General features: G+C 27.8%; 2 protein-coding genes across 3 annotated transcripts; both read left to right on the top strand.

Moving 5' to 3' along the window:
- The first annotated feature begins 79 nt into the window (after window positions 1–79).
- On the top strand, window positions 80–26,642 carry LOC100214812 (ubiquitin-like-conjugating enzyme ATG10). Of its 2 annotated transcripts, none has more exons than XR_010639583.1 (6): window positions 80–448; window positions 596–1,627; window positions 1,755–1,919; window positions 1,993–3,420; window positions 10,222–10,320; window positions 12,062–12,135. XR_010639583.1 is itself a non-coding variant. In XM_065801159.1 (6 exons), exons 1-6 carry the CDS (start codon window positions 3,262–3,264, stop codon window positions 26,338–26,340), a joined length of 636 nt encoding a protein of 211 aa, XP_065657231.1. In that variant the 5' UTR covers window positions 3,255–3,261; the 3' UTR covers window positions 26,341–26,642. The 2 variants fall into 2 exon arrangements, 1 of the variants encoding a protein (XP_065657231.1); XM_065801159.1 differs by lacking the exons at window positions 80–448; window positions 596–1,627; window positions 1,755–1,919 and adding exons at window positions 13,916–14,010; window positions 18,099–18,196; window positions 26,259–26,642 and having other exon boundaries at window positions 3,255–3,420; window positions 12,062–12,164.
- LOC136082310 (uncharacterized) lies at window positions 19,996–24,673 on the top strand. Its single transcript, XM_065801158.1, has 3 exons — window positions 19,996–23,786; window positions 23,945–24,197; window positions 24,407–24,673. The coding sequence occupies exons 1-3, from the start codon at window positions 20,983–20,985 to the stop codon at window positions 24,665–24,667; spliced, it is 3,318 nt and encodes a 1,105-aa protein (XP_065657230.1). The 5' UTR covers window positions 19,996–20,982; the 3' UTR covers window positions 24,668–24,673.
- Window positions 26,643–27,258: the final 616 nt, after the last annotated feature.

The raw sequence follows: 27,258 nt of genomic DNA, 5'->3' as shown, positions 1-27,258 counted from the left end.
AAATGGTCAGCCCTACCTATTTAAATACATGTTTGCATATTTGGGAGGAAGGGGGGGGGGGAATGTTTAAGTTAAAAAAATCAGTAATTTTTAAAATTTTTATCTTAGTGTAAATAAAAATAATGCAAACAAAAAATAGTTTTGGAAAAATATCTCATAGTGAAGTTTTTCTTGTTGGAAAAAGAATTGGAACAATACCTAATACACAATTGCCAACTAAAAAAACTGTATTGCAATATTACCATTACAGAGATCTTATGCTAAGAGCTGATTTTCCAAACATTTCCTCAGTTAGTATAGCTTCATGTCCTCTTGGTGATTTTTTTACTGCACAATGTGCTGAAATAGGTGGTTGTCTCCAAAAATGTTTACCATGTGTTCTTTATGAGGTGAAGAAAATATGGCAAAAAGCAGGAATTCCTTTTATTAATACTGACAAGCATATCAGGTTTTTATAAATTTAAAATAATTTTAATTTTTAGTTTAATCCAATTTCAAATTTATGTTATATAAGTAGCAATTATAAAGTCATACAATTTTATATATTTATAATAAATTACATTAATTTTAATGCATTCTTCTACATTGGTTTTAGAGACAAGATTGTTGACTTGGAAAAGAAGAGAAAAGATTTAAACAAACACAGGAACCGTTTAAGTACAAATTTAGTTTTAAAAAGAGAACAGTTTTCAAGAATGCTAGAGGAGGTATTTGATGTAAGTCAAAAGAATTGTGAAGGTATTATTATGAAAGATAAAACTACAGATATAAAAACTAGAAGAGAAGATGCAGATTTTCTTAACGACCAGAAAGGAGCGCGTGTTCAGAAAATGTTGGGTAAAGATAAAATTTCACAAAAATTTGTAAAAAACAAAACAAAAAGAGAAATGAAAATAAAAAATCAAAGAATAAAAGAGTCCGTAAGAAAACAGAAAGAGTTGGTTACTGAGAAATATGAAAACAAAATTTTTTAATACTTTAGATGATAACCAAGATGAAGAGTATCTACAGCCTTCTAGAAAAATTAGAAAATCTAATGTTGTTCCTCTTATTGTTCCAAAAAATATAGGAAAAGATTTAGCTCCAACAGCATCACGATATGGAATAAGTTCGACTGCACTGAGTGCAACTCTTGCAAATACTCTCTCTTATAAATAATAGTTCTGGAACGACAGATGATTTTTCTATTTCTAAACGAAGTATTTTGAGGCAGAAAAAATTAAGTATAAGAAAAACTGCCTTTAATATTAAAGACAACTTTATTACATTGGCTAAGGGTAAAAGTCTTACTGTGCATTTTGACTCAAAAATTATGTTAGAAACGAAAGAACTTGGTAAAGAAAAAGTTGAAAGAGTAGCTGTACTAATCAGTTCACCAGATCTCTCAGATTCCCAACTTTTGGGTATTTTAATTGTGGAAGATGGCACTGCTGAGTCTCTTGGGAAAGCAATCATAAAAACTTTACAAGACTGGGAGCTATTTGACTATGTTGATTGTCTGTCCTTTGACACCACTGTTACTAATACTGGTTGGCTAAAAGGAGTCTGTACTCTTATTGAGCAGTGGAGAGGAAAAGCTTTAATTTGGATGGCTTGTCGTCATCACATTTATGAATTACATATAAAGGTAAATATTGAAAAAATCATATAATATTTTTATATTTATTTATATATTTAATTATTAATATTTCTTGATGAATTAAATGCTTTATTAATAAAATTTATTTAAATGATTTGAAATAAACATATTTTAGCACTTCTCAAATGTTCTTACTGGTGGTAAAACAAGTGGACCAAAGACTGAATTATTTGATAGGCTGAAGGGTAATTGGAAATCGATTCTTGAAAAGAAGATAAATTATGATAACCTAAAAAGATTTGACTCAGAAAAAAAAATTATATCTTTTTTGGAAAAGCAGGTTGGTTTAATTGTCCTATTTAGATTAATGTGTTTAGTAATAAGTTTTAATAATAAAGTTTTTTGAAATTTAGGCTTCTGAATCATTAACATTCCTTCAAAATTGCCTAGATAATGATATATTTCCAAGAAATGACTACCAGTATTTTATAAAATTAGCAGTTCTTTGGTTAGGTGGCAAAGTAACAAAATTTCAATTTAGATTTCCAATGGCTTCGCATCATGCCAGGTTTATGGCACAGGGAGTTTATTATTTAACATATGATCTTCTTCAGCCACAATTCAGTAACTTATGTCCTAACATAATATCATTGCAAGAGGGAAAGCTGATTTATGAAATTGCTTCATTTACAGCACTATTTTATGTTCCATGGTTTATTAAAGCTCCTATCCCTGCCATAGCACCTTCTTTAGATCTAAAAGCTATTAATGAAATGATACAATATTCTGAATTCAGTTTCAAACCAGCAGAAGCCGTACTGAAATCACTTAAAAAGCACAATTAGTATTTAAATGAAAGATTTGTGGTTATGTGTCTTGCTGATAAATGTTTACCTGTAGATCAGCTACAAAAAATAGCTCTTAAATTAGCTCAAACAGCGAAGCCCACCAGTTATAAGATGGGGAAACTGAACTCCGAAATTTTTACTGACAATGAAAAAAAATAACTAAAAATATTGAAGACTTTATTGGTCCTGAAAGCTGGTTTTTATTTGATTTATTAAAAATGACATTACATGAGACAGAATGGCTTAAAACTAGTTCATCAAACTGGGAAAAATTTTCAGGTTATATTAGATTTAAAAATTATGTCACTGGTTTTCTTGTTGTAAATGATTGTGCAGAACGGGCTATTAAACTTGGTCAAGACTTCATTGAAACTTTCAGAAACGAAGAAGATAGCCAAGCTAATTTATTAGTTGTTGCAGATCTTCGGCTAAAATTTTAGACAACAGAAAAAAAATCTTGGTTGAAAACTTTAAAATAATCTTTCTTTAAAAAATAAATGCAAATGTAAAAATATTTTTTATTTAAAATATGTAGGAAAAAATATATACGCCCCCCCCTACCTCTCAAATATAAACATCATGTATTTTAATGGGTAGGGCTGACCATTTCCATCATTTTTTGCAATAAAACAAAACATAATCTAAAAAAAGATATATCAGGCTACAAAAATAACCCTTAAGATATCTTTAAAATAATTTTAAGTGACCCTGCCCCCCTTATTATTTACAAAAATTATAAATTTTCTAATTTTCGGACTGCTGGGACCAACCATAGGGGTACTCATAAAAAAAAAAAATTACATTTTTATGTTTAATTATAAACTTTTTCTTAAAATGCAGACATTTTTATTAAGGTTTATTTATAAGTATGGATTTTCTATAAAGATAATTATGGATGGTTATATCAGTAAGGAAGATTTTAAAAGATGTTGTTATGATATTTGCACAATAAGTATGAAATTCCAAGACAATTTTGTGCTGCGAACAAGCAAGGTGAGTGAAAAAACTTTTGTTAACTAAGTGTGCTGCTATATGAATTATAATGAGTTTTAATATTCAAAATCAGAATACTAATTAGTAGTAGATGTTTTTGTTGTTTTTTTAAAGATCTTTACTACCAACAAGGTTGTAAGCAACCACTATTAGGTTTGGAAGTTATTGGAAGAGAAGTTTATGAAGCATAATAGATTGCAAGCAATTAAAAGATGACTTGAAAGATTGCAAATCATATTAATCAGGAAAACAAGATGAATATAGCAAATTCCGAAGCACTGTATTTCATACAATCACGGATTTGAGATTTATAGAGATAAAGAATCGAGAGTAAGAAAGTTGCAAGTACATTAAAGAGATGCAACCTTAAAAGATGCTAATTTTGCTATGGATTTAATATATGTTTTCCAAGAAAGTTAGAAACCACTTTATTTGCATCTATCTAATGCACAGTAAAACCTATCTGTTATTACCATTAACAAATTAGCAGCAGAACAAGAAGATTGAAATCTATATTTATGATCTAAAAGTAAATAATTAGATTCAAGATGAGGGATTAAGTGTTTGTTAATTAAAGACTCAAAAACCGTGCTAATGATAATAATAGGACTAATGGGATGGTAGTTAGGTGTGTCAGATCGCTCTTCAATCTCTTAATTTTTGCAAATAGGGATAAAAAATGTTGTTTTCCAGCAGGCTGGAAAACAAGACTCTGATAAGCACTTGTTAAATAAATTTAAAAGTATAGACAACAGCTCCAGAAAACACTTCTGCAATGTTATAACAGGTATCTTTTCCAGATCACAAGCTGTTGAAAATTCTAAGCAGGAAATCACTTTGATACAGAAGCTGGAGTGATAAAATTGTCAAGCAATAGATCAACCTGTTTGTTGGCTGTATCAGATAAGATGTGATAGCCAACAAACGGAAGCCTAATTTTTTAGATAAATTACGAGATTTCGTGACATAAGATTAGTGGGTTTGGCGTTAGACAAAATATTTTTACAATGATTTACTAGCAATAATAAACAGACGTCTGTTTTGTGGAGAATTGTTTTGGTGGTAGATATGGAATTAATGGTTAGGATTAGAAACTGCAGCAGCACAGAGAAGAATGAGGCTTGACTTTAAATTGTCAAAAGGGGATAAAAGTTTCTATGCCAGCCTGAATCCAAGAATTTACATAAGAAGCACGCTTGTCAGCAAAAAGATGAAAGATTTCTGTCCGAGGGCCATCATAAGGAAATCACAAAAAGTCCCGTTAGCTTTATGGTAGTTGTAAAAGGAAGAATGAGATAATAGTTTTAGAGAGATCAAACCGTGATAAGAAGCACTTAAGACTATTTGTCGGAAAGTTGACTATTTGTGTTAGAGATTAAGAGATGCCAAAGTTATGGGCCTTAATGCCTGCAGACTCACTGATATCAGCCATTCAGTGTGATTCATGATATTCAGTGTGGTCTGTGATAGCCAAGCCATTCAGTGTGATGAGCAATCAAGTCACCAACAGTAATGATATTGGCGGAAGGATAAAGAAAAAGGGTTTGGTCAACTCAATCAGAAATAGCATTGAAAAGAGTGCAACTTTTTGATTTTAGAGAGATATTAAACAAAGAGTAAGGTTATAAAGTAAAGCTAAAAGAGATGCTAAACGTTGTAATTATATACATATATATATATATACATATATATGTATGTATGTGTATATATATATTTTTCTAAGTGCGGTAGTGGTGTAGTGGTAGAGCGCTCGCTTCATAAGCGAGAGGTTTCGAGTTCAATCCCCACCACGTCCTTGGTATTACTGCGCTCAACTTGTTTCTCTGCGCAGCGGCCCTGTTCGTCAAGGTTCGTGTTTCAAAGATATAGAGTTGAGAGAGGGTTATAACCACAATAAAGCCTCGTCTGTAGTGCCCTTCACGGCCTTGAGGAGGTGAATCAACAAAAAAATATATATACTCATATATATATATATATATATATATATATATATATATATATATATATATATATATATATATATATATATATATATATATATATGTATATATATATATGTATATGTATGTATATATATGTATGTATATATGCATATGTATGTATATATATATATGTATATATAAATGTGTATATATGTGTATATATATATGTATTTACATATATGTATATATACATATATATATATATATATCATGGGTGAACATTTGAACTTTTGGTTGGTCACTAAAAGCAATCAGTTCGTTATTTTTGGTTTTTTGAGTTACCCATTCTATTTTTTATAAAATTTTTGCATATTCTAGTCATTTTTCATTACAGGGCTAAGTGTAAACAAGAAATAATTTGGTTATATAAAAGTAGAAAATTTAAGTGATACACTTAAATCATTGATAAAAATAAGTAAAAATGATGGTCCTAAAACCGAGTGTTGTGTAACACTGTTACAAGATTTAGCTAGTTCTGAATTGATGCCATTAATTGAAACAAATTGCGTTCTATTAAAAGATAAGAGGAAAACTAGAGGAAAGGAATACCTCTAATACTATAGTTTTTCTTGAAGGATTGGGTGCTCAAGAAGAGCTTATGTGAGAGGATTTCTAGGAGGATTGGGTGCTCAGAAAGAGATTATGTGAGATACCAACTTTAGAAAAATGTTGGTAGACTTTTGAGACCAAGGTTTTTATTATTTTTAATAGTACTTTTTATGAGATTGGATTTTAAGTCATGGGATAAATGAGAAAAGAATAAGCACAAGTTATTTTAAGCCGAAAACATATTTAGAATGAACATTTTTTTAAGTAGTTTGTCTTGAATAGTTATTAAATATATTAGCAATACTGGTATGATTTGAGAAGACATTTAGTTTTGATTTTAACTAAAATCTAAAGAACTTGTATTAATAGAAGATTTATGTTTATGATTACTTTAATTCCTTTTCAAATATTCTTTACATTATTGAGGTTGTTATTAAAAAAAGATTTTAATGCATTTTTTTAAATATCTTAATAAATGGCTATTTTTATTTCTGTTTAAGTTAAATTTAAAAATAGATTTTTGGTATTGACATTTTTTGATCTTTATTCTTAGCAGAAATAGATTTTAAAATACCAGAAGTTTTTTAAATTTTTTATAAAGTTTTTATGTTTTTTATAAATAAAATAAATTTATAAAATAAAAATAAATTTTTTATGTTTTTAGTAGAAATAGGTTTAATTATACCAGAAGTTATCCAGGGTTTAGATTGAAGTTTGATTTGTTTTTTGTTAGTTCTTTCTAGAAAGCATATTGGTCTAATACTATTTCAAATGTTTTAAGGAACAAATATATAGATTCATTTATGTTATCATCTCTTTTTTAGGTGAAGTTTCCAATTAATATCAAAAATTTCTCGGATAAAAAAATTGGAATTAAATTTCCTAAAGCTTCTTTTAAATGTTTTTACTTTTTTTTAATAGGTAAGTTATTAGGAATACAGAAAAAGTGTGCAATATAGTCAAAGATCAAAATTGTAAAATTACCAGAAATGTAAGGAGGGAATGAATTTATAAAAATGTTATCACCTTGTTCTTGTTTATAAATAAATTTTTGAGGTAATCAGGGGGTTTGAGATTTTATTTTACAAGGAGGATTCTTGCAGGAAAAGTTCCTTTAAGTTTCAGATCAGAGAGCATGTGGAATTTTATATTGTTTGATATGCAATTAAATCAAAACCATTTTAAAAAGTTATTGAAAAGCAGATTGTAAGTATGTTTGTCATTTGGAAAACGTTGTGCATAAATCCAAAAAGAGCAAGTCACATTAGATAGCTCTATGATTATTTTTTATTTTTTTGTTGCAAAACTTGCAGTAGTGATAAATTTACATGATTTAGATAGTAAAACCGTTTAAAGAATAGAAAATATAGAAAATCATAAAAATAAAATATTCAAACAATAAATAGTAAATGAATAAATAGCAACAGTAGTTAGTAATTAGTAAACAAAATAGTGACTTAATTATGTTATATATTATTGAAACAAATTTCTTATTTGTCAGTGTGTGAAATACTGTTGACATATTTTTCTAATGATGCTCCTATTCTAGACAAGGTCCAAAAACACATTGTAAACATAGTTGGACCTGCTTTACTTGCCAAGCTCAGGCTTCTCTCCCATTGATGAAAGTTGTATCTCTTCCTCTCTTGTACAAAATACTATCATGGTCGCTGGTCAAAGGAACTTTTATTCACGCTTGACATATCATTCAGCAAAGTCACATTCTTTAACTGTATGTTTCTGTATGCTCTAAAAACTTTATTGCTCTAAAAACTTTTTTTGTCTAGTTTTTCTTCCCACACTTATAAATATTTAGAACTCTCTCCGATCTTCATGTTTTTCTGACTCTTACAACCTTCAACTTTTTAAGTCTCCTGTTAACCATTTTTTAACTCTATTTTTTCTAGTAACTTCCAACTTAATAGTGGTTGCTTGCACCCTTTATTTGTAGTTTATTTATAATTAGAATATAATGTGAAAAATAAAATTATCAAATTAAATAAAAATAGTAATAAATTAAAATATATATAAAAAAAACCTATCTTCTAATTCTTTTTTTTTTGAAGATTTGTTTTTTGGAATTTTTTTTATAAAGTTGTTTAGTTTTTCTTCTTTCTTGTTTGCTTAATTTTTTATTTTTTTCTCTCCTTTTTCTGTGTTTACTTTCTTTACTTTCTTGCTTTTTTTTTCTATAAGTGTACTTTGCTTTTTAATAATTCAAATTAATTTTTTTTATTTAATCTTTTTCTTTATATATATATTTTTTAAATCATTTGTTTTAAATTAGTTTATTCAAAAGATTGTTTATTATTTTATCAGAACTTATATATTGAAAGTCTATTTGTTTTTCTTTATTCTCTTTTTTTACTCTTTTATATATATATATATATATATATATATATATATATATATATATATATATATATATATATATATATATATACATATATATATGAAGACCTCAGTGGAAAAATCGGCGTTGTCACATTTAAAAAGTATTGAGAAAGTATTTGTTGATCATTAATAAATGTCTTTATTTAAAGCAAAGAAAAAAAAAATTTTGTATAAAAAATTACAAAATGTTTTGTTTTGAATAAATTTTAAATAAAATAATTATAATATAAATTTTTTTAAATTGCTTAGTTTCATTTGCTTTAAATAAAGACTTTTATTAATGATCAATAAATACTTTCTCAATACTTTTTAAATGTGACAACACTGGTTTTTCAACTGAGGTCTTCATATATATATATATATATATATATATATATATATATATATATATATATATATATATATATATATATATATATATATATATATATATATAAATATATATATATATATATATATATATATATATATATATATATTTAATTAAGTTTAATTGAGGAAACTTATTAACCACTTAACGAATTTGCTCGACATATGTCGAGCAAACTTTTTTAGCCAAAAAAAATTTGCTCGAGATATGTCGAGCATTACCAAAAATTGGTATACTTTGAGAGCTAGCTCGCTATATGTCGAGCAAAGCTTCTGATTGGTTATTATGATATCTGATGCGCTTCCTGTACGATAAACTCTTCTTTTTATGACTGCCACGCGCCAGTGTTTACACATGGGCGGTTGGAAGTGCATTGCATTGTTTCGTGACTTTTTTTTAAGTGATTGATAATTTTGCATGAATTATCTGTTGCGTAACCTGCATTGTTGAATTATTTGTGCCCATTTTTTTAGTCTCTACAATTTTACAGTGCCATAAATGTACATTTACGAAAGTTTATGTAATGTTATATAATTAGAGTTTTTAATAAAATCATAAATTTATAAATTTATTGAAATCAACTTTATATTTTATTGTTTAGAAATAGAGGAAATTAAGTTTGCAACTAGGTTCACTTCAATTTTTCAAGAATTTTGCAAGAATTTTATGCAATATTGCAATGCTCGACATATGTCGAGCAAGTTTTCAAAGGTCAATTAGGAAGGTCATAAATTATTAAAATATATTAAAATTTATTGATTATTATTATTTTCCTTTTTTGCATGGTTAAAACAGTAAAATCAATTAAAAAAAAAAATAGATTTGTTTTTGACACACTTTTGAAAATTAATAGGTTCGTTAAGTGGTTAAATTTACATCAACTGACAAATAGGTGGAACATGCAAGTAGTGTTGCTACATTGACTGACAAATAGGTGGAACATGCAAGTAGTGTTGCTACATTGACTGACAAATAGGTAGATTATGTGAGGAGTGCTGCAACATTGACTTAGGGTTTTGGTTTAGGCGTTTTATTTTTACCTCATTCCATTTAAAACATTCTTTCTATTGAATCTTTTGCAAAATAGATTATTCATGAAGTTTATTGTTAGATTGTTTTGATTTTTATTCACTCAAATTCATAGTCTAAAGATTAGTTTTGAACTTTATTATTAATTAATTGTAACCAAATAAACATCTGATTAATAACAAATTGTTATATGTAACTAACTTGGCATAGTTTAATTTTAAAAATAAAAATATTTATTCTTTAATTTTTGATAATTGGCCCTGGTTAAATAAGTAAATTGACATTGTTCATGTTTGTCAACATATTAAGTAAACTTTAAAGTAAAAACTTTCATTTTAAAATTTTTTTAACTAAAATCATAGTTAACAATAATTGTGTTTTTAGTGATAATAGTAAAAATATTTTTTATGTTTGAAAATTTTATAAAAAAATTTTTCTATATGAAAATTAAAAAAAGTATATAAATTTTTTTGTAAGGATGGAGATTGTTATATGGTAAGAAAATCCATTAAAAAAGTAAATTTTGAAAATGAAGAAACAGTTCTTACGGATTTTGAAGAATCATTTGAGTGTCAGGTAATTAGTTGTTTTGTCAGTTATAAAGTGGAAGGTCCTTGTTAAATACTATTATTAACAATAGTTTTGTAATTGTGTATTAATCTAAAATTAGTACACAATTACTTTAGTTTATACTTGAAATATAAATTTAAAATGCTATAAATGTTTAAACATTTTGTTGTAGTCAAAGTTTTTAATGTTTTCTCCTTTCCTTATTTGAATAATGTAAATATTTTGTTTCAAAATGGAATATTATTATAATTAGGTTTTTTTATATTGTAGAAAATAATGAATACAAAAATTCTGTAATTTTGGGAACTATTTTTAATTAGTTATTTTAACAAAAACTCTTTGCATTATAATAAAATTTTTTTAAACTCTAAACATTTTTAGACTTTAATAAGACTGTAGCCAGCAAAGCATTTGAGATTGTAGGCAATAAAGAGAAATATAGATTTGTCATTAGAACAAACTCTCTCAGATGTGTCAATTTAAGTGACAATAAACATAATTGACATCCAAAAGCATCCCTTTATTAGCAGTAATTCTATGAAACAAGCATTACATCAATTATGAAATACTTCAGGCGTCAACAAATCACTACCTAAGTTTTATCAACCTCAATGAAAATTCTGCCAAAAATCCAGTATATTAAAATACAGTGAAATTTTCACTTAAAATTACACCATTCTATAAACATTTAATCTCATTTTTTTAGACAAACGCAACATCCCTCTCCTCCAATCAATTAGGAGAATAAGAAATCATAACAGAACAAAACAACTACAACATCATCTTTACCACCGAAACCTGGTTCAACAAGCTCTCAATCCTCTTCTTACTCAATTACAACTTCTTTAGAAAAGAATTGATTAGGGTGCTGAGGAGGCATTGCTCTCTATGTCAACAACTCTATTAACTCATACATAACTAATATCTTACAACTGCATTTCATTCTTAAGATTAAAAATTCAGAATAACCAAGACTGGAACTTAAACTGTCCCATGAATCTCTGCTAGTCAGCAGTATTTATCGCCCTTGAGTTAACAATGCCATAGCTCTCAATGAAGTAACAAAAACCATTATTTTTTAAAAATGAGCCTATTAAACTAATAAATGGAATCGTTTATTTATCTTAGGTGATTTCAATTTTCCCATATAAAATGGCCCACTTACAAGACCACCTCTGGTGTTTGGTAAATCAAGCCCAAAAAACAAAGTTTGTTAACCTCATTCACAACCTACAACTACATCAACAGGCTTCTGACATTCTTCTACATTCAACCAAAAAAAATAGTTTAATAAAAATTTACATAATACATTGCACGTGTATACACTGAGAAAAAGACAATAACTGTCTTGTCCAATACAACTTCTTTAACAACTGCGTTGTTATGCAATGGAATGCCCTTCCTGACAAAAGTTGCACAAGCCAGATCTGTTGGCTGTTTTGAGATCCTTCTTAACAGTCATATTCGCAACAGTACATCATTTACCGTGTCAGCCCCAGTGGTTAAACAAGTTAGTCCTGCTAACTTATATGTTCAAAATTGAACATGCCCATTCTGTTCGAACCAATTTATTAACTATTTATTTGATATAGTAGTTTATTATTAATTTATAATTGTTTTGCACTGTGTTAATATAGTAGTTTTAGTAAGTTAACTTATTAAACAAGACACAGAACATATATATGTTCAATGTTATCTATAATTTGGTTAAAATATTTTTTTATTTTTTGTCTACTTTATTAAACAGTCTATCACTTCAAGTAAATGTTATGCAGTTACATTTGAGCACCATATCCTTTATAGTGAAAGTTTTAATGTCCCTGTGTTGTACTTTGTTGCTTATTGTCATGGTATGAATCAAAGTTACGTAGTTATTTTTTTCTTTAAATTAAAATTGTTTGATTTTGACTTGACAATCTTGCTAATATTAATAGTCTTTAATCAATAAGTTTATATATATTAAAAAGTATCATGATGTAAGGTATAACAAAAATTGTTTTAATATAACAGGTAATAAATTATCATCCGGAATGGCTTCATTTTAAAATAATTAGGTCATTTCTCGCACGTGGACAGTTATGTGGTTTTTATTAATAAACTTTAATGCACTACAAAAATCATATTTATCTTTTAAAAAAAATTTAGAAAATTTTTAAAGTTTTACTTATAAACCATGTCTGAAGAAGTCTGAAAAATCTTTTTAAAAGTTCTGAAAAAGAGCAAAAATGTATATACAAGAAAAAATATATAAATGAAGGAATGAGGAAAACACAGGTGATCATTTTTTTGCCGGAGTAACCATGAGTAGGCAAACCGTTATTTTTGATAAACAAGGTTTAAATTGATTGAGACAATCAACAAACAATAAGATAAGTTTATCACAAAAAAAGCTGAAATATTCAATTATAATTAAATGTATGTTTCAATGGTTTTAGATCATAAAATAGGAATTTATTGTTTCAAGAAAACTAAAATACCAGGTAGAGCTTTTGTTCAGATGGTGAAAGCGAGAAGCAAGTGTCAATTCTTTTATATGAATTACAAGGATCGTGATTGGGTTTTGGATAATGAATCTTGATTCAAACTTTCACATTTAACTATTAATGAAAATGGATTCTATTATACTGATGATAAAACAAATGCTCCTCCATCAATAAACTTGCAAAAACTTCTAAGTTTAAAAATAATGTTCTACTTTGAATAGCATTTTTGTGTTGAAGATTTACTGAATCATTGGTTAGAGAAAATAGTTTTGAGATCAATCAATATATATATATATATGGAAGAATGTTTAGAAGCTAGGTTGATATCATTTTTGAAACAGTACCAATTACATATTTTGTATTTGATTTTAATAATTGATCACAATTACATATTTTGGCCAGATTTAGTTAGTGCACATTATGCGAAAACGGTAGCTTATTTAATTGAAAACAATGCTCTAGTTATACCCAAGGAAAAAAACCCTTCAAATCTCCCAGAGTGTAAACCTATTGAAGATTTCTAGTTTCAGTTTCAGTTTCAGTTTCAGTTGAAAGTGTATGACAACAAGTAGTGTGCTTCAGATCAACTCAGAGAATAAAAAAATCTTTTACTGAATTTGATATGGAACGCGCGCAAGAGCTTATTAGAGGGGTGAAGTCTCAATTAGATCGTCGATTAAAAGAAACTATAGAAGACAATTTTGTAAAAAAATAAAATAAGCGTTAAATATGCTTTAAAACTTTTTAAAAATATTTTCGTTTTTATTTTTTATTGAGTTTTCCAGATAAATAAAATCATTCCGGATAATTACTTATCACCCGTTAGAACTCATGATGAAAAATTATTAATATTATGTCTTATATTATGTTTATAGATAGTCACATTTTATTTGCTGAAAACATACGGTTAGGAAATCAGATTAAATAGATTTTTTATGTGTTGCATTTTAAAACCAGTTTTTTTGTAATATAAAAAATTAAAATTTACTAAAAATTTGATTATTGAAAATTAATAAAATTATAAATAAAGTTACTTTAAATAATATACCTAATAAATAAATTATCAAATATTCTAAAATTAACGATATTTGTTTTTGATTTTTTTGGCTTTTTTTTAGATGGAACTATGCTTTCTTTGGAATCTATATGGAATCTGGTACCAAGGCAGCACCAACACGCATTGCTTGAGAAATGGTCTTTTATAAGTCAACAGGTAAAAAAAAAAGATTTTCTTTTCTATTAGTTTATATGAGGCGTTGCGAACGAAAGGGGCACACCAACCAATTTTTGAAAATCCGTTTTCTTTAACTATTTTTTACTTTTGTCATCTACAATATAACACAAGATCAACGTGTCAGTGGGCCTCTTTCTAACTGAAAAGTTATTTACACGTGATAAAATCTAAAGAAACACACTTTGTAACGAGTAAAACGTTCGTTCAAAAACCATGTGGTAGCTTGGGGGGGGGGGGTCTGAAAAAACCACCAACTACCACAGAGGGGGAGGGGGTGTAAACTCTTCTACCACGTGGTAGGAAAAAGTGTTATTTCGCGCGCTTACTCAAAACTTGATTTTGGTTGGTGTGCCCCTTTCATTCGCAACGCCTCATATTATATATACACAGTGATTAAAAGTAACATTTATTAACCAATAAAGCTTTAAAAATAATTTAGTTTATATTATTAGAAACAATAAACTATTTTTAATAGTATAATCTGCAGATTAATAATATATATTCTGCAGAATAAATAACGTTAGTTTTTAAAAAAAGGTTGTCTCAATTGTTTTTGTTTTTTTTTCATGAAATTTTTATGAAAGATTTTTATTAGTAAAAAAAATATATAGGTGGGTTTACTTCATAAACCCTGAAAATATAACGAAAATAATAAATCTAATGTCATGTGATATAAAATATAATAATTAAAGATTTTTTTTTTTTTAAACTATGAAATTCGATTAAGTAGGGTAAAGCGGGGGGTAAATTTGTTACGCGGCGAATCAGCGACTCAGCTTTAATATAATAATTTGTTACGCGGCGAATCAGCGACTCAAATTTAATATAATAATTTGTTACGCGGCGAATCAGCGACTCAGCTTTAATATAATAATTTGTTACGCGGCGAATCAGCGACTCAGCTTTAATATAATAATTTGTTACGCGGCGAATCAGCGACTCAGCTTTAATATAATAATTTGTTACGCGGCGAATCAGCGACTCAGCTTTAATATAATAATTTGTTTCGCGGCGAATCAGCGACTCAGCTTTAATATAATAATTTGTTACGCGGCGAATCAGCGACTCAGCTTTAATATAATAATTTGTTACGCGGCGAATCAGCGACTCAGCTTTAATATAATAATTTGTTACGCGGCGAATTAGCGACTCAGCTTTAATATAATAATTTGTTACGCGGCAAATCAGTGACTCAGCTTTAATAATGTATAAGAACTAAAAAAATTATTCACTAGGTTTTTTTTAAACATTTTCAACAATTTGTTGAATATTATTTGTTGAATAATAAATGTTTAACATAATTACCTTCAATTATTCCCTAAATATCGTAAGTAAACTTTGAAAATCAAAAAATATTTTATGCTAAAATATCTATCGTCGAAAAATAATCGAAATTCGCAATGTTTTGACCATAAAGAATATTTTTTTCGATTGATCAATGTCAATATTTTTAAATTAATAATTTAGGTTATGTTTTTTTCTTTTGGAATCGTCACGCAATAATTGTTAGCATATACTCAAATGAGGGACAACTTCGTCGTTAAAGAAAAGATAATACTGAAAATAATTTATGATACAATATATATGTATGTATTGTAGATACATAAGTATGTATGTTAAAATATTATTTTTGACTAATACAGCTTCTCAATCTATAAGTTTGCTAAGCAGTCTGAATAACTTCTGCATAATAATACTTTTTTGTTGCTTTGGCTTCTAAATACATATTATCTATCAATTTTAAAATGAAAAGTGTTATAAAAATCGACCATTATTTCAAATTATGTATTTGAAAATTATTAAAATAAATAATCTTTTAATAATTAAAATCAACCGTTATTTCAAATCATCTATTTAAAAAAATATTATTTTTTAAAACATAAATGTTATTTTTTAAAACATAAATGTTTTAAAAAATAATATTTTTTTAAATAGATGATTTGAAATAACGGTTGATTTTATTTATTAAAAGATTATTCATTTTAATAATTTTCAAATACATAATTTGAAATAATGGTCGATTTTTATAACACTTTTCATTTTAAAATTGATAGATAATATGTATTTAGAAGCCAAAGCAACAAAAAAGTATTATTATGCAGAAGTTATTCAGACTGCTTAGCAAACTTATAGATTGAGAAGCTGTATTAGTCGCAGCAAAACAATTTAATATTCCACGTACAATATTGACTGATAAATTTCGGAGAAAATATATTCTTTAGGTGGTAAAACAATTTTTTTTTAAAAACCAAGAAGAAGCTCTTGTTCAAAGACGGCCAATAGAGGATTTCCTCTCACAATAATGTGGTTAAGATCTACTACTTATAGCCAAGCCAAAAGCTTTTTTTGGCGGCATTTATTATAGAATTCCAAAAAGTTGGCACATTAAATGTTTGACATCACGTAATTGGTTTCTATTGTTTCAAAAAATCACACTCAGATGACTGAAAATTCCTGAAGCTTTTCTTGATAAAGAGCAGAAGCTTTACCACTAGTAAGAAATTTTGTCAATCGTCAAAGTGACGTATTTTTCAATTAGATTATAGTAATTGACGAATTCGCCCCATATGACTTGATGTTGAAAAAATCAAGTTATACGCTAAAGTAACTTGTAACTTAAGAATTTGTTTTGATTTAATATATTAACAAAGAAGAGACCCTTATTAATAAAAAAATGTTTTAATACTAGAAAAGTTATTTTATACTTATTTATATGTGAATATTAATTACTTCATACTAATTTATATACGAATTTATTTTGTAAATGTAAAACCTGACGAACTCTCCTTACCCTATAATTTTATTCAGAAATAATGAAATAAATTATAAATAGATTAAATATAAAATAAATTATAAACATGTTAATGTCTCTTAGATGTTAAAGTTTTATTTTTTATATAGTTTTAGAGTTTTTGTTTGTTTAAAATGGCACCATCAAAAGATGACAGCAGTTATGACAGGATTCAACTGTTTAAATGTTTAAATCTAAACTAACTTGAAAGTAATAAAATAGAAAATATTTATTTTAAAACTCAAGCTCTATAACAACACAGTAATACAATCTTTTGGTTGTACAGGTTAGAGTTTTGGGTTGTAAATGATGCATTTGGAAAAAAATATATTTTATCTTTCAAATTTAACTTAAATTATTAATGTTGTTTAATTTTAAAATATTTGTATAAAATGCATAGCCGACTACAACAGGGCGGGGGGGGGGGGTTCACTTGCTCCCCCATTTTTTTTCTGAAGGATATTTTTTTTTTTTTTAAGAATTTTCTAGATATAGAGGAATTTTTTTTTTATTGAAATTGACGATTGTGCACCTCCACTTTGAAACCCGTGTTGTCGGCCCTGAAATGCAAAGTGAACACTTTTTTTTACATAAATATTAGTATTACAGTGTTACAAGTTAAAAGGGAATAAATAAACTTGGCTTTTTTGAAAATGAGAAATTAAAGTAATAAAATATATATTAAAAAAAAAAATTTTTTTTTTTGCTTTTTTTTGGTTACAACGAAAATACTTAATAAAAATATATTTATATAAAAAAAATAATATAAGATATAATTAGAGAAATATAAAAAACTTATAGGGAACAATATTATCAAAACAATAACTAACACATCTGTAATAAAACTTTTGTGTAAAACACAACTGTTTCGAAATTTGCTGAGATTCGAATTCCATACCTTTAAAGTATGCTTCAACTTTAAAGTTTTTATTCCTTAGTTCCCATAGTTTTTTTTTTTTAAAGTGCTTCCAGAAGTCCTTCACAGAGCATCGCGGATGAACTAAGAAGTTTATGCCTCCTTCCTAAAAAATGGCGCTTATTGGGCCCGCGTTGAACCTCGGCTGGCACAAAGTTCTTTTCTTTCACAACTTGGCTGCACAAAGTTCTTTTCTTCACAAACTCTTCCAAACTTATATTTTAATAAAAAAAGGGCGTTAAAAAAATCTGTCGAAGCCACCTAATTATTGAAACATGGATGTTAAATTTAAAAAAAAGTGTAAGGTTATTCTTGCATAAAATTCTTTATTATTATTAATTCTTTAATTCTTTTCTTTAGGAACATCCTGAACTGGGATGCATATACTATTATTTACATCCATGTCACACAAGTAACTTGATGAAAAATTTTGTGTGCAATCATAGTATTAAAGATAAGTATGTTATATATATATATATATATATATATATATATATATATATATATATATATATATATATATATATATATATATATATATATATATATATATATATATATATATATTGAACTTTTTTATATATATTTCATTGATCATACAAATATTGTTAAAAATAATTTTCAGTTTTTATAGGTTTACCTATTTTTTTTGATTAAATCTAATTTAAATATTTTTGATATAAATTAACTTTAATTTATATTATCTTTTTCTGTGTATCAACTGACAACTGTGACAACTGCATTATTTTAAACCTCGTTTTTGACAAAAACAGTTGAGTAGAAGTATAAAATTGTTTTGTGAAAATAAAAAAATTATTATAGTAGTATTCATATCTATGTTTACTACACTAGAAAAAAGTTACAATCTTTCATATTTCCTGTTGTCTTGTTAGTTTATAATGTGGTCTTGAGGTTTTAGAATGTTATCTAGTATTTCCGGGTGGCGATAAAAGTTATATTAATCTCTTTAAAATATTTGAACATACAAATCTTGTTCTATTATCTAGCAATAATAAACCTAACTTTTTAAATCTCTATTTATATCTCTTTGTATCCTCCCTGTAATTGTAGTAACTCTCTGTTGAACTTTAGTTTTTATATTTTATTTTCTTTTTTATATTGCCGATACGAATTCCAGATAATTTGGAATGCATTTTCTGAAATTCAGAATTATTTAGTTAACACTCATTTTTATTTGTCCAAAAAAAAAAATGATAATAATTTCAAACAAAAAAGTATTAAAACGTTTTATTATAATTTCGGAATTATGATTTATCCTTAATTAACCGTTTCTATGGTAAAGGTATAGTTTTTGAAACTTACCTGTTGTTAAATTGTGGAATTTTTAAAGTTTAAATAAAATTGTTTAGGAAATGATTTTGGATAATAAAATCATTACAAATATTTAGCTAATATTGTTGAGATTACATAAAAACAAATATCTGGTTCTGAAAATAATAACAAAATTTTTTATGAACTTTTAAAAATCTACATAAAAACCTACATAATAAAAAGTTTTTATGTACATTTTTAAATTTCAGAATATTATATATTTTTTAGTGATTAAACTTCTTGTTGCTCGACTATGGTTTCATTTTGCTGTATATTTTTCTTTTTAGCCCTTTTTAGTTTAATAAAAACAATAAAAAAATTTTATGAACCGCAATATGAGGTTATAGTCATTTTTTGTAAGAATCAGGCAGTCAATGGAAGTGACCTCCTCCAAATTGCTTGAATTTTTTATATATTGATCAGAATATAGAAAAAACCTGTTGGGGAAAAAAAAAATTTTCAAAAATGTTTCGTTCACTCGGAATCTGGGCTTAAATTTTTGAGATTTTTTTAAATATTTTTAGAAATTTAGTTTTCGCCACCTTTGAACCCATTTTTTTGGCAAGGCAAAAAGTTGCACATAGCTTTTGTAGTTAATATCAGACGTAACCCAAAAGTTCTCTCCAAAAAATATAAAAAAGTTGCGTGACACTGTGCGGTTGGCTAATTATCATAGTTCAAAAGTACAAAATCAATCACTTTTGTCAATTTTTAATCGGAGTTAATTCTAGCGGCGAAGTGTTGCACACAATTTTTCTTTTAGGATTTGAAATTATCAAAGGTATTGAGTCTAAAAATGCAAAGAAAGTTATGTGATACCTAAGGCCTATTAATATATTAAGGCTTGAAATTGGAAAAAAATGTTTTAGTATACTTACAAAATGAACCATTACGGCAGAGGCGCTTAGTTTTGTAAAAATGTAAACATATCCAACTGTCAATACAAAAAGGTCCTAACATAATAATAAAAAAAATTCGTGTGATCTTTAGATATTAAGTTAAAAACAAAGGTACAAATTGTTAAAAATGATTAAGTACAAAGAGATATTTTTTTGGACACACAGATGAGGTTTTCGCTCACAATAAAATTTCTATCATCCAAAATTAGCATTTAGCATTACACAAAACATTGCACGTAATGTTAAGAAAAAATTTAAGCGTTTCTGACTATGATATAGAAATCATAACAATTGAAATAAATAATAATAAAAAACAATACATGATCAGAAGTGAATTGTTTAAATTTACGTCATAACCAAATAACTTGTGGTGATCGAATGGAAAAAGAATCGCTGATATCACGATTGTGGAGAAACAAGTTAGTGGGCGGTTGTTTACTTTACCATAAAAATGTCTTAACTTTATTTTAACGATCTTTAAAATTTGCATAAATAGAGTAGATATTTTATCATTGCTATTGAGAAATAGGTACTGCATAAATAGAACTTGTTTTTAGTTGAGTATGAAACAAAACATATATTTTTATGAAAACTGTTGTTGCTTTTCAAAAGGAAATTGTGGATCATTCAAAAAACATAAAATTATAAACAAAATGTTCTACATTCATCAGCTGGGAGATGTTGATGTTAAGAAACACCTCATCAACTTAAAGGTAATTATGTATTTTAAATTTACGCAGACTGTAATATAATTTTTGTAATTACATACTTTATAACTTCTCTGCAATAAGATTTTGAGACAAAGTTCTTTAAACAAAAAAAAAAAGCTCTTTTTATTAATTCCTCACTCTTTTAATAAATAATCACTAAATTAATCACACTCTTGCAATATTGTATTTTAATAATAACAACAATGTATTTCAAACTTGTAAACATTTTTCGTGAAGAGTCAGATTATAAACAATGCTTTAAATGACACACTTAATAATTGTTTAAAAAATTGTTTTTAGGTCATGCGATTAAACGATAATAATATTTGGGAAGAAAATGGACTTATTGCAAATAGACTTAAAAGAAATCTTGTAAAGGATGAACAAATATGTGCTTTTCACCGGTACACGTTTCATATTGCATGGAGTCCTCCAAAAACATGCTTTCATCCTCACCATCTAAATATAAAAGGAAAAAAATCTCCCGCTTTAAGGGCGTCACCAATACATGTCGTCATATCAATGTCAAAGCGATACAATGAAGTATTTTCAGTTGGTGCAATGCTGTGTTTTACCCATTTAAAGCAAGAAACTGCTTTATCTAGAGTCAACGAAAACACCAATTTATGTACAGAAACACAAACACAACAAGAACAAACATATATGACACCTGCTACTCCAGATGAAGAATTTGATCCCGGTGAAATTAATGTTTCACAGGAGATTTTGGACGAATCTCTAAGAAGCCGTGAGAGTGTAACTGAGGTTCTTAATGCAAGTCCAATAAAATTTAGATTAAAAAGGAAGTTCGAATATCTGGAAGATACTACTAAAGATAAGTTAAAACGCAAGTATGTTCGCCTAGAAAACTTATTAAAGAAAAAATTTGCGGAAGCTGTTGCTCCTGGACAAGAGGAAATACTTATAGATTTTCTTAACAGTAAAAATGTTGATGAAATAAATAGCCCTCTCCCAATTGAAATTATTCGTGCTCAGAAAGTATATAAGCAAAGTGATTCCATGGGAAAGTTAGTTATCCTCTCATTATTAGACCATACCAAGTATACCAAAAAGTTTATAATGAACACATTTGAGTGTACCAAACATCGTATAGAAACAGCAAGAAAATGGCATGCATCTCATAAAGGGTTGGCATTTCCAGAGAAGAAAGTATTCGTCCGATCTAGTCTTGATCAAACAAAGTGTGAACATTTCTTAGACTTTATATTTACAAGCGGTATTTTGCATGATGTTGCTTATGGAATAACCAAATTAAAATACGACAGCGGTGAAGAACAAAAGATAGTGCATGCAATACTGACGACAAAATATAGCCACGCTATCATGTTCTATCGAAAAAGTTGTAGTGAAAACAATTATATACCATTATCTGATTCAAGTTTGTGGAAAGTATTGCATGCAATAAAACCTTCAAGTCGAAAAAGCTTAGCTGGATTAGATGATGTTACTGCTTCAGGCATGAATGGTTTTCAAACATTACAAAAATTGGCACAAAGATTTAGTTCTAAATCTCTCGAAGCTGCCCTTGAAAAAGGAAAAAGGTATTTGAAAACAAGTTATCAAACCAATTGTAGTGTCAATGACTCAAACATTTCTTCTCATAGCTCAAAACATGCCTTATCAGATCCATCTGAAAAAAATCTTCAATCCAACACAGAGATATCAGAAGTGGTATGTGCCGATTGCTATGATTTGTGCAAAGCTATCGAGATGATCAAAGAACTAACAACTCAAAATTCTGACGATGCTGATTCTATTTATGATTTGGAAATTGCTGTAAAGGATGTATTCAACTACATAAAACACCTGATGAGAGATTCTCAACAGAAAAAGGCAAAAATCGAAGCTTTTAAGCAATTAAACGATGAAACTGCTTTCTGGCTTAAAGATTTTTGTCAAAAAATTCTTCCGGTTCGATACAGAGAGGGCCAAAGAGAGTATTTTGGCAAGAAAGGAATGAGTTTACATGTGGATATATTCTTCATAAAAATAGCAGGAAAGTTATTCAAACGTGTTTACTTTACTTCAATGTATAGGTGTGATCAGGGAATAGGTGATGTTGTTTCGTTAGCCACTGCAGTTTTAGACCAATTCAGAATTGATCAACCGCATATCAAGAAAATGTTTACCAAATCTGATAATGCCGGCTGCTATCAGGGAAATCTTTCAGCTGAAGCAATCTACAATGTATGCAAAGAGAGAGATATAAAGTTGCTGAGATATGATTATAATGAACCCTGTTGTGGAAAAGATCAATGTGACAGGGAGAGTGCAGTTGTAAAGACAATTTTAAGGAGTTACGTTGACTCTGGTAATAATCTTTTGACTGCTGAAGATATACACAAGGCTATGCATTATAGTTTTGGCGCTAAAGATGCAAAAGTAGCAGTTGCTCAAATTAGCAATGATAAAACTGTAGTTACTGGACCAAAGATTAAGAACATTAGCAACTATCACTCATTTGAGTTTGGTGAGAAAAGTATGAAGATGTGGCGTTATTTCAATATCGGTGAGGGAATTGAACAAGAGTATGGAAATCTTAAAATTCAACCCTCGATTAAGTTGTTGTTGCCATATAGCAAAACAGATAATTCAATTAAGCGTAACAAGTCACTTAAGGAAAAACAGAAAAGAAGTGACAGGCAATTATATTCATTAAGATTTTGCACTGAAATGAATTGTACTTTATCATTTGAAAGCGATGCTGAGTTAGAAGAACACATGCTATCCGGTCTTCATACAGTTCCGAAATCATTAACATCATTGGATAAAGTTCGCAACTCGTTTGTTCATAAGATGAAAATTACTTCACAACTAAATATGCCAATTTCTTCATCCTCTAACAGTGCTTCCGTAAAAGACAAACCACATTGCATGAACATTTTTCTATTGCAAGGTTGGGCATTACCAGTTCGAAGTTCTTTTAGATTTTCAAATCAGCAGAAAGAACTGTTGTATAAATACTTTATTCGTGGAGAAGAATCAGGTAATAAAATGAGCCCTGAGCAGGTTCACATGCAGCTGAGGAGAGAACTTCTGCTTGATCAATATGTAACTAGCCAACAGATAAGATCTTTATTTTCAAGGTAGGCATTGTTGCTATCAAAACTTTTGCAAATTAGATTATGTTTCTGACTGTTAAATAGTTCTTTTACAAATATGAAATTAAAATTTAGGTGAAAGTTATAATTTTGTGTGTTTGTTTACATATGTTTAAAAATATGTACAATTGATATTGTTATAGATTTAGTAACCTGAAAAGAAAAGGTAAGCTGGTAGAACCGACAACAGAAAATAATGAAAATAGTCAGGTTAACGATAACAAAGAAGTTTATGGCGAAAATGATGACTTTAATCTGGCAGGAAACAATGAAGATGATAATAAATATGAGGAAGACATCGCCAATCTTGCAAAAGAAATTTGTCTTGTATGGAAAGTGAATGATTGGGTTGCTGTTGCATATGAAAAACAATGGAATATTGGATATATTGTGGAGGTAATATTATTCAAAGTATATATTAGTTTCAAGTTTTTATTTTGTTTTACAAAACAGTGCTCTAAAATAAAAGGAATATAAATAAAATGTAAAAATAATTTCAGAATGACATTATATAAGACTTTACAAGTTTTATTGAATGTAAGCAAAATTAAACAAATCATAAACTCTTTATTATATTATTTTAAATGTTGCGCTAATACTTTCAGGTATCTATAACTGGGATCAGAGTTAATTGTATGATTAACGGGCAAGAGAAGAATACTTTTCGCTGGCCAGTTACTACCGAGGAGATAAATAACCAAACGGATAAAATTATCTGTTTAGTAAATGCTCCTTTTCTAATCAGTGGTTGTGGCGATTATTCATTATCCGAAGAAGACTATAATACAGTCATCATTATTCTTAGAGAAACTTACTGCAGCAGAGTAGAAATTATGTGTGATGTGGTGGATAATGTGTGTAAATGACTCTATTAATAAATGAAAAACTAATTTTTAAATGGAAAAACATTTAAATGTTTGATTTATGTTTTATTTAATTAGCAATATAGTTATCTTGATGTTAGATTTTTGTTCAGTTTTTAATTCATGTTATATCATGCGTGTGACAAAATCACACGAATTTTTTTTATTATTATGTTAGGACCTTTTTGTATTGACAGTTGGATATGTTTACATTTTTACAAAACTAAGCGCCTCTGCCGTAATGGTTCATTTTGTAAGTATACTAAAACATTTTTTTCCAATTTCAAGCCTTAATATATTAATAGGCCTTAGGTATCACATAACTTTCTTTGCATTTTTAGACTCAATACCTTTGATAATTTCAAATCCTAAAAGAAAAATTGTGTGCAACACTTCGCCGCTAGAATTAACTCCGATTAAAAATTGACAAAAGTGATTGATTTTGTACTTTTGAACTATGATAATTAGCCAACCGCACAGTGTCACGCAACTTTTTTATATTTTTTGGAGAGAGCTTTTGGGTTACGTCTGATATTAACTACAAAAGCTATGTGCAACTTTTTGCCTCGCCAAAAAAATGGGTTCAAAGGTGGCAAAAACTAAATTTCTAAAAATTTTTAATAAAATCTCAAAAATTTAAGCCCAGATTCCGAGTGAACGAAACATTTTTGAAATTTTTTTTTTTCCCCAACAGGTTTTTTCTATATTCTGATCAATATATAAAAAATTCAAGCAATTTGGAGGAGGTCACTTCCACAGTTTCAGGAATTTGCCTGATTCTTAGAAAAAACGGCTCTTAAGCGTTAAAGATTTGCTTTATTGCACAGTCGATAAACAAAAATCTAATAATATTTTATAGCGCTGTAATTTTCAATAATTAATTGCACATTATTCATACAAAAATTTTTAAGTACCTTTATTAGAATGAAAATCTTTGAGGATCTCCATACTGCAACAGAGCAAAAAACAAAGTAAATAACGTGCTTGGAACTCTTAAACGCGCGTTTGCGTCAAGAGACACTGCTATTTAGATAAGTATATTACTTAAGATTATTAGCAACTGTTAAGTCAGAAGTACAACAGCAGTACAGTCAGCGACTTGAATTCTTCGCCAGATCGAAGCGATAATAGTTTAAAATTAGGCTACTACTAGACAATCAACATTTATCATTGTTATAACACCTCATCATATACCGTAAATATAACACCAAAGTGGCTAACATACGAGTTGGGGACAAATATGTATACTCACCTGATGATGGGTTTAGCAAAGCTGTGGATTCGTGTAACTAACATGTATTAATAATGAACAATCGTTTTATAATTGGTTTTACACCCTTATCTTTACTTTTAACAAACAATTTTTTAAAACCTAATGATTAAATAATGTTCAAACTTTTGATCGTCTTTGAATTTATAAACTTTTTTAAATTTCGTAAATATTTTTTTATAACGATATTTATTATAAAATATTATGAGACTAATGTTTGCAACATAACAACCAACATACAACATTTAACAGTCCGTTTATATTATTACTTAAATGATATATTATTGGATATAACTTAATTAAATTTAATGATTGACTTTTTAGATTTAAAAACTACGTTTTAACTTGGTTGAGTGCAGTTGGTCCTGTCGCATGTTTAGATTTAGAATTAGAATATTTCAAATAATTCGCTTATAACTAATGGTTTTCAAAAAGTAGACAATTTTATCTTTGCAAATCTTCTCGAATATTAAAATGATTCTTGGTGGTGCTTTCACATATTCAAGGCGTGATGTTTGGGGATGCTTCCACTATGTTTCTTTACGTAGCTTTTTGAATTACTGTAGTTTTATGTGTTTATTATTATACGTTTGTATACCTATTTTTAGCACGGGCCACTTATAAAACCAAAAACATTTGGTTAGTACTAGTAAGTAAATTTTACGTGTATTATAAAAATACTATAGAAAGTTATGAAGAGCGAACGTATTATTTTGAACATTATTTTAGGACGATGCTGTCAAATGCATCTTTTTCTCTTCTTTTTTTTTAATTTGAAGGATGAAGAAATGGAGAGAAGAAAAATGCTTATAAGTAACGCACAGTGGGACGGTTCCATATAAAGGGTGGCCAAAATTATTTTATCTATAAATGCGCGAAGCTATTATTATTTTTAAAAAATGCATATATAAAAGTGTTGATGTCCAAAATGTCATAGTTGTTGACATTTTTTTGCAGCATGGAAAAGGTGATAAGAAAAATATTTCATAAAATTAGAAATAGTTTGTCAAAACTTAATTTAAAAAGTACTCAGCTAAAATAAAAAAAATAGCGAGTCCTCAAAAAACATAGAGGGTGATCATTTGCCCTCCCGCTTCTTCTTGTAAGTTTCTTTAAAAGGTCAATATAATAATTTCCATAAAAAATCTGAAACAAAAATCTTTTTATAATATTTTTATAAGAATAAAGTTTTCAAAGTTTTGTATTTTTAAGAAAAAAAATATTTGTTTTATCATTTTTTGATTCTAATCATTATCAATTACATTATATTAAAGTTGTAATTACATCTATATTTAAGTTGTACTCATCTGTTATCATTATTTTG

This window comes from Hydra vulgaris, chromosome 07 (genome assembly GCF_038396675.1).
Source record: "Hydra vulgaris chromosome 07, alternate assembly HydraT2T_AEP".
Taxonomy (NCBI): domain Eukaryota; kingdom Metazoa; phylum Cnidaria; class Hydrozoa; order Anthoathecata; family Hydridae; genus Hydra; species Hydra vulgaris.
Note: the sequence above shows the minus strand (reverse complement) of the source record. Positions and strands in the feature narration are given on the sequence as shown.

Coding starts and splice junctions, on each gene's coding strand:
- LOC100214812 (XM_065801159.1), top strand. CDS start 3,262: ATGCAGACATTTTTATTAAGGTTTATTTATAAGTATGGATTTTCTATA. Junction 3,421..10,221: donor TTGTGCTGCGAACAAGCAAG/GTGAGTGAAAAA, acceptor TTTTTTTGTAAG/GATGGAGATTGTTATATGGT. Junction 12,165..13,915: donor CTTTGTTGCTTATTGTCATG/GTATGAATCAAA, acceptor GCTTTTTTTTAG/ATGGAACTATGCTTTCTTTG.
- LOC136082310 (XM_065801158.1), top strand. CDS start 20,983: ATGCGATTAAACGATAATAATATTTGGGAAGAAAATGGACTTATTGCA. Junction 23,787..23,944: donor ATAAGATCTTTATTTTCAAG/GTAGGCATTGTT, acceptor ATATTGTTATAG/ATTTAGTAACCTGAAAAGAA. Junction 24,198..24,406: donor ATATTGGATATATTGTGGAG/GTAATATTATTC, acceptor TAATACTTTCAG/GTATCTATAACTGGGATCAG.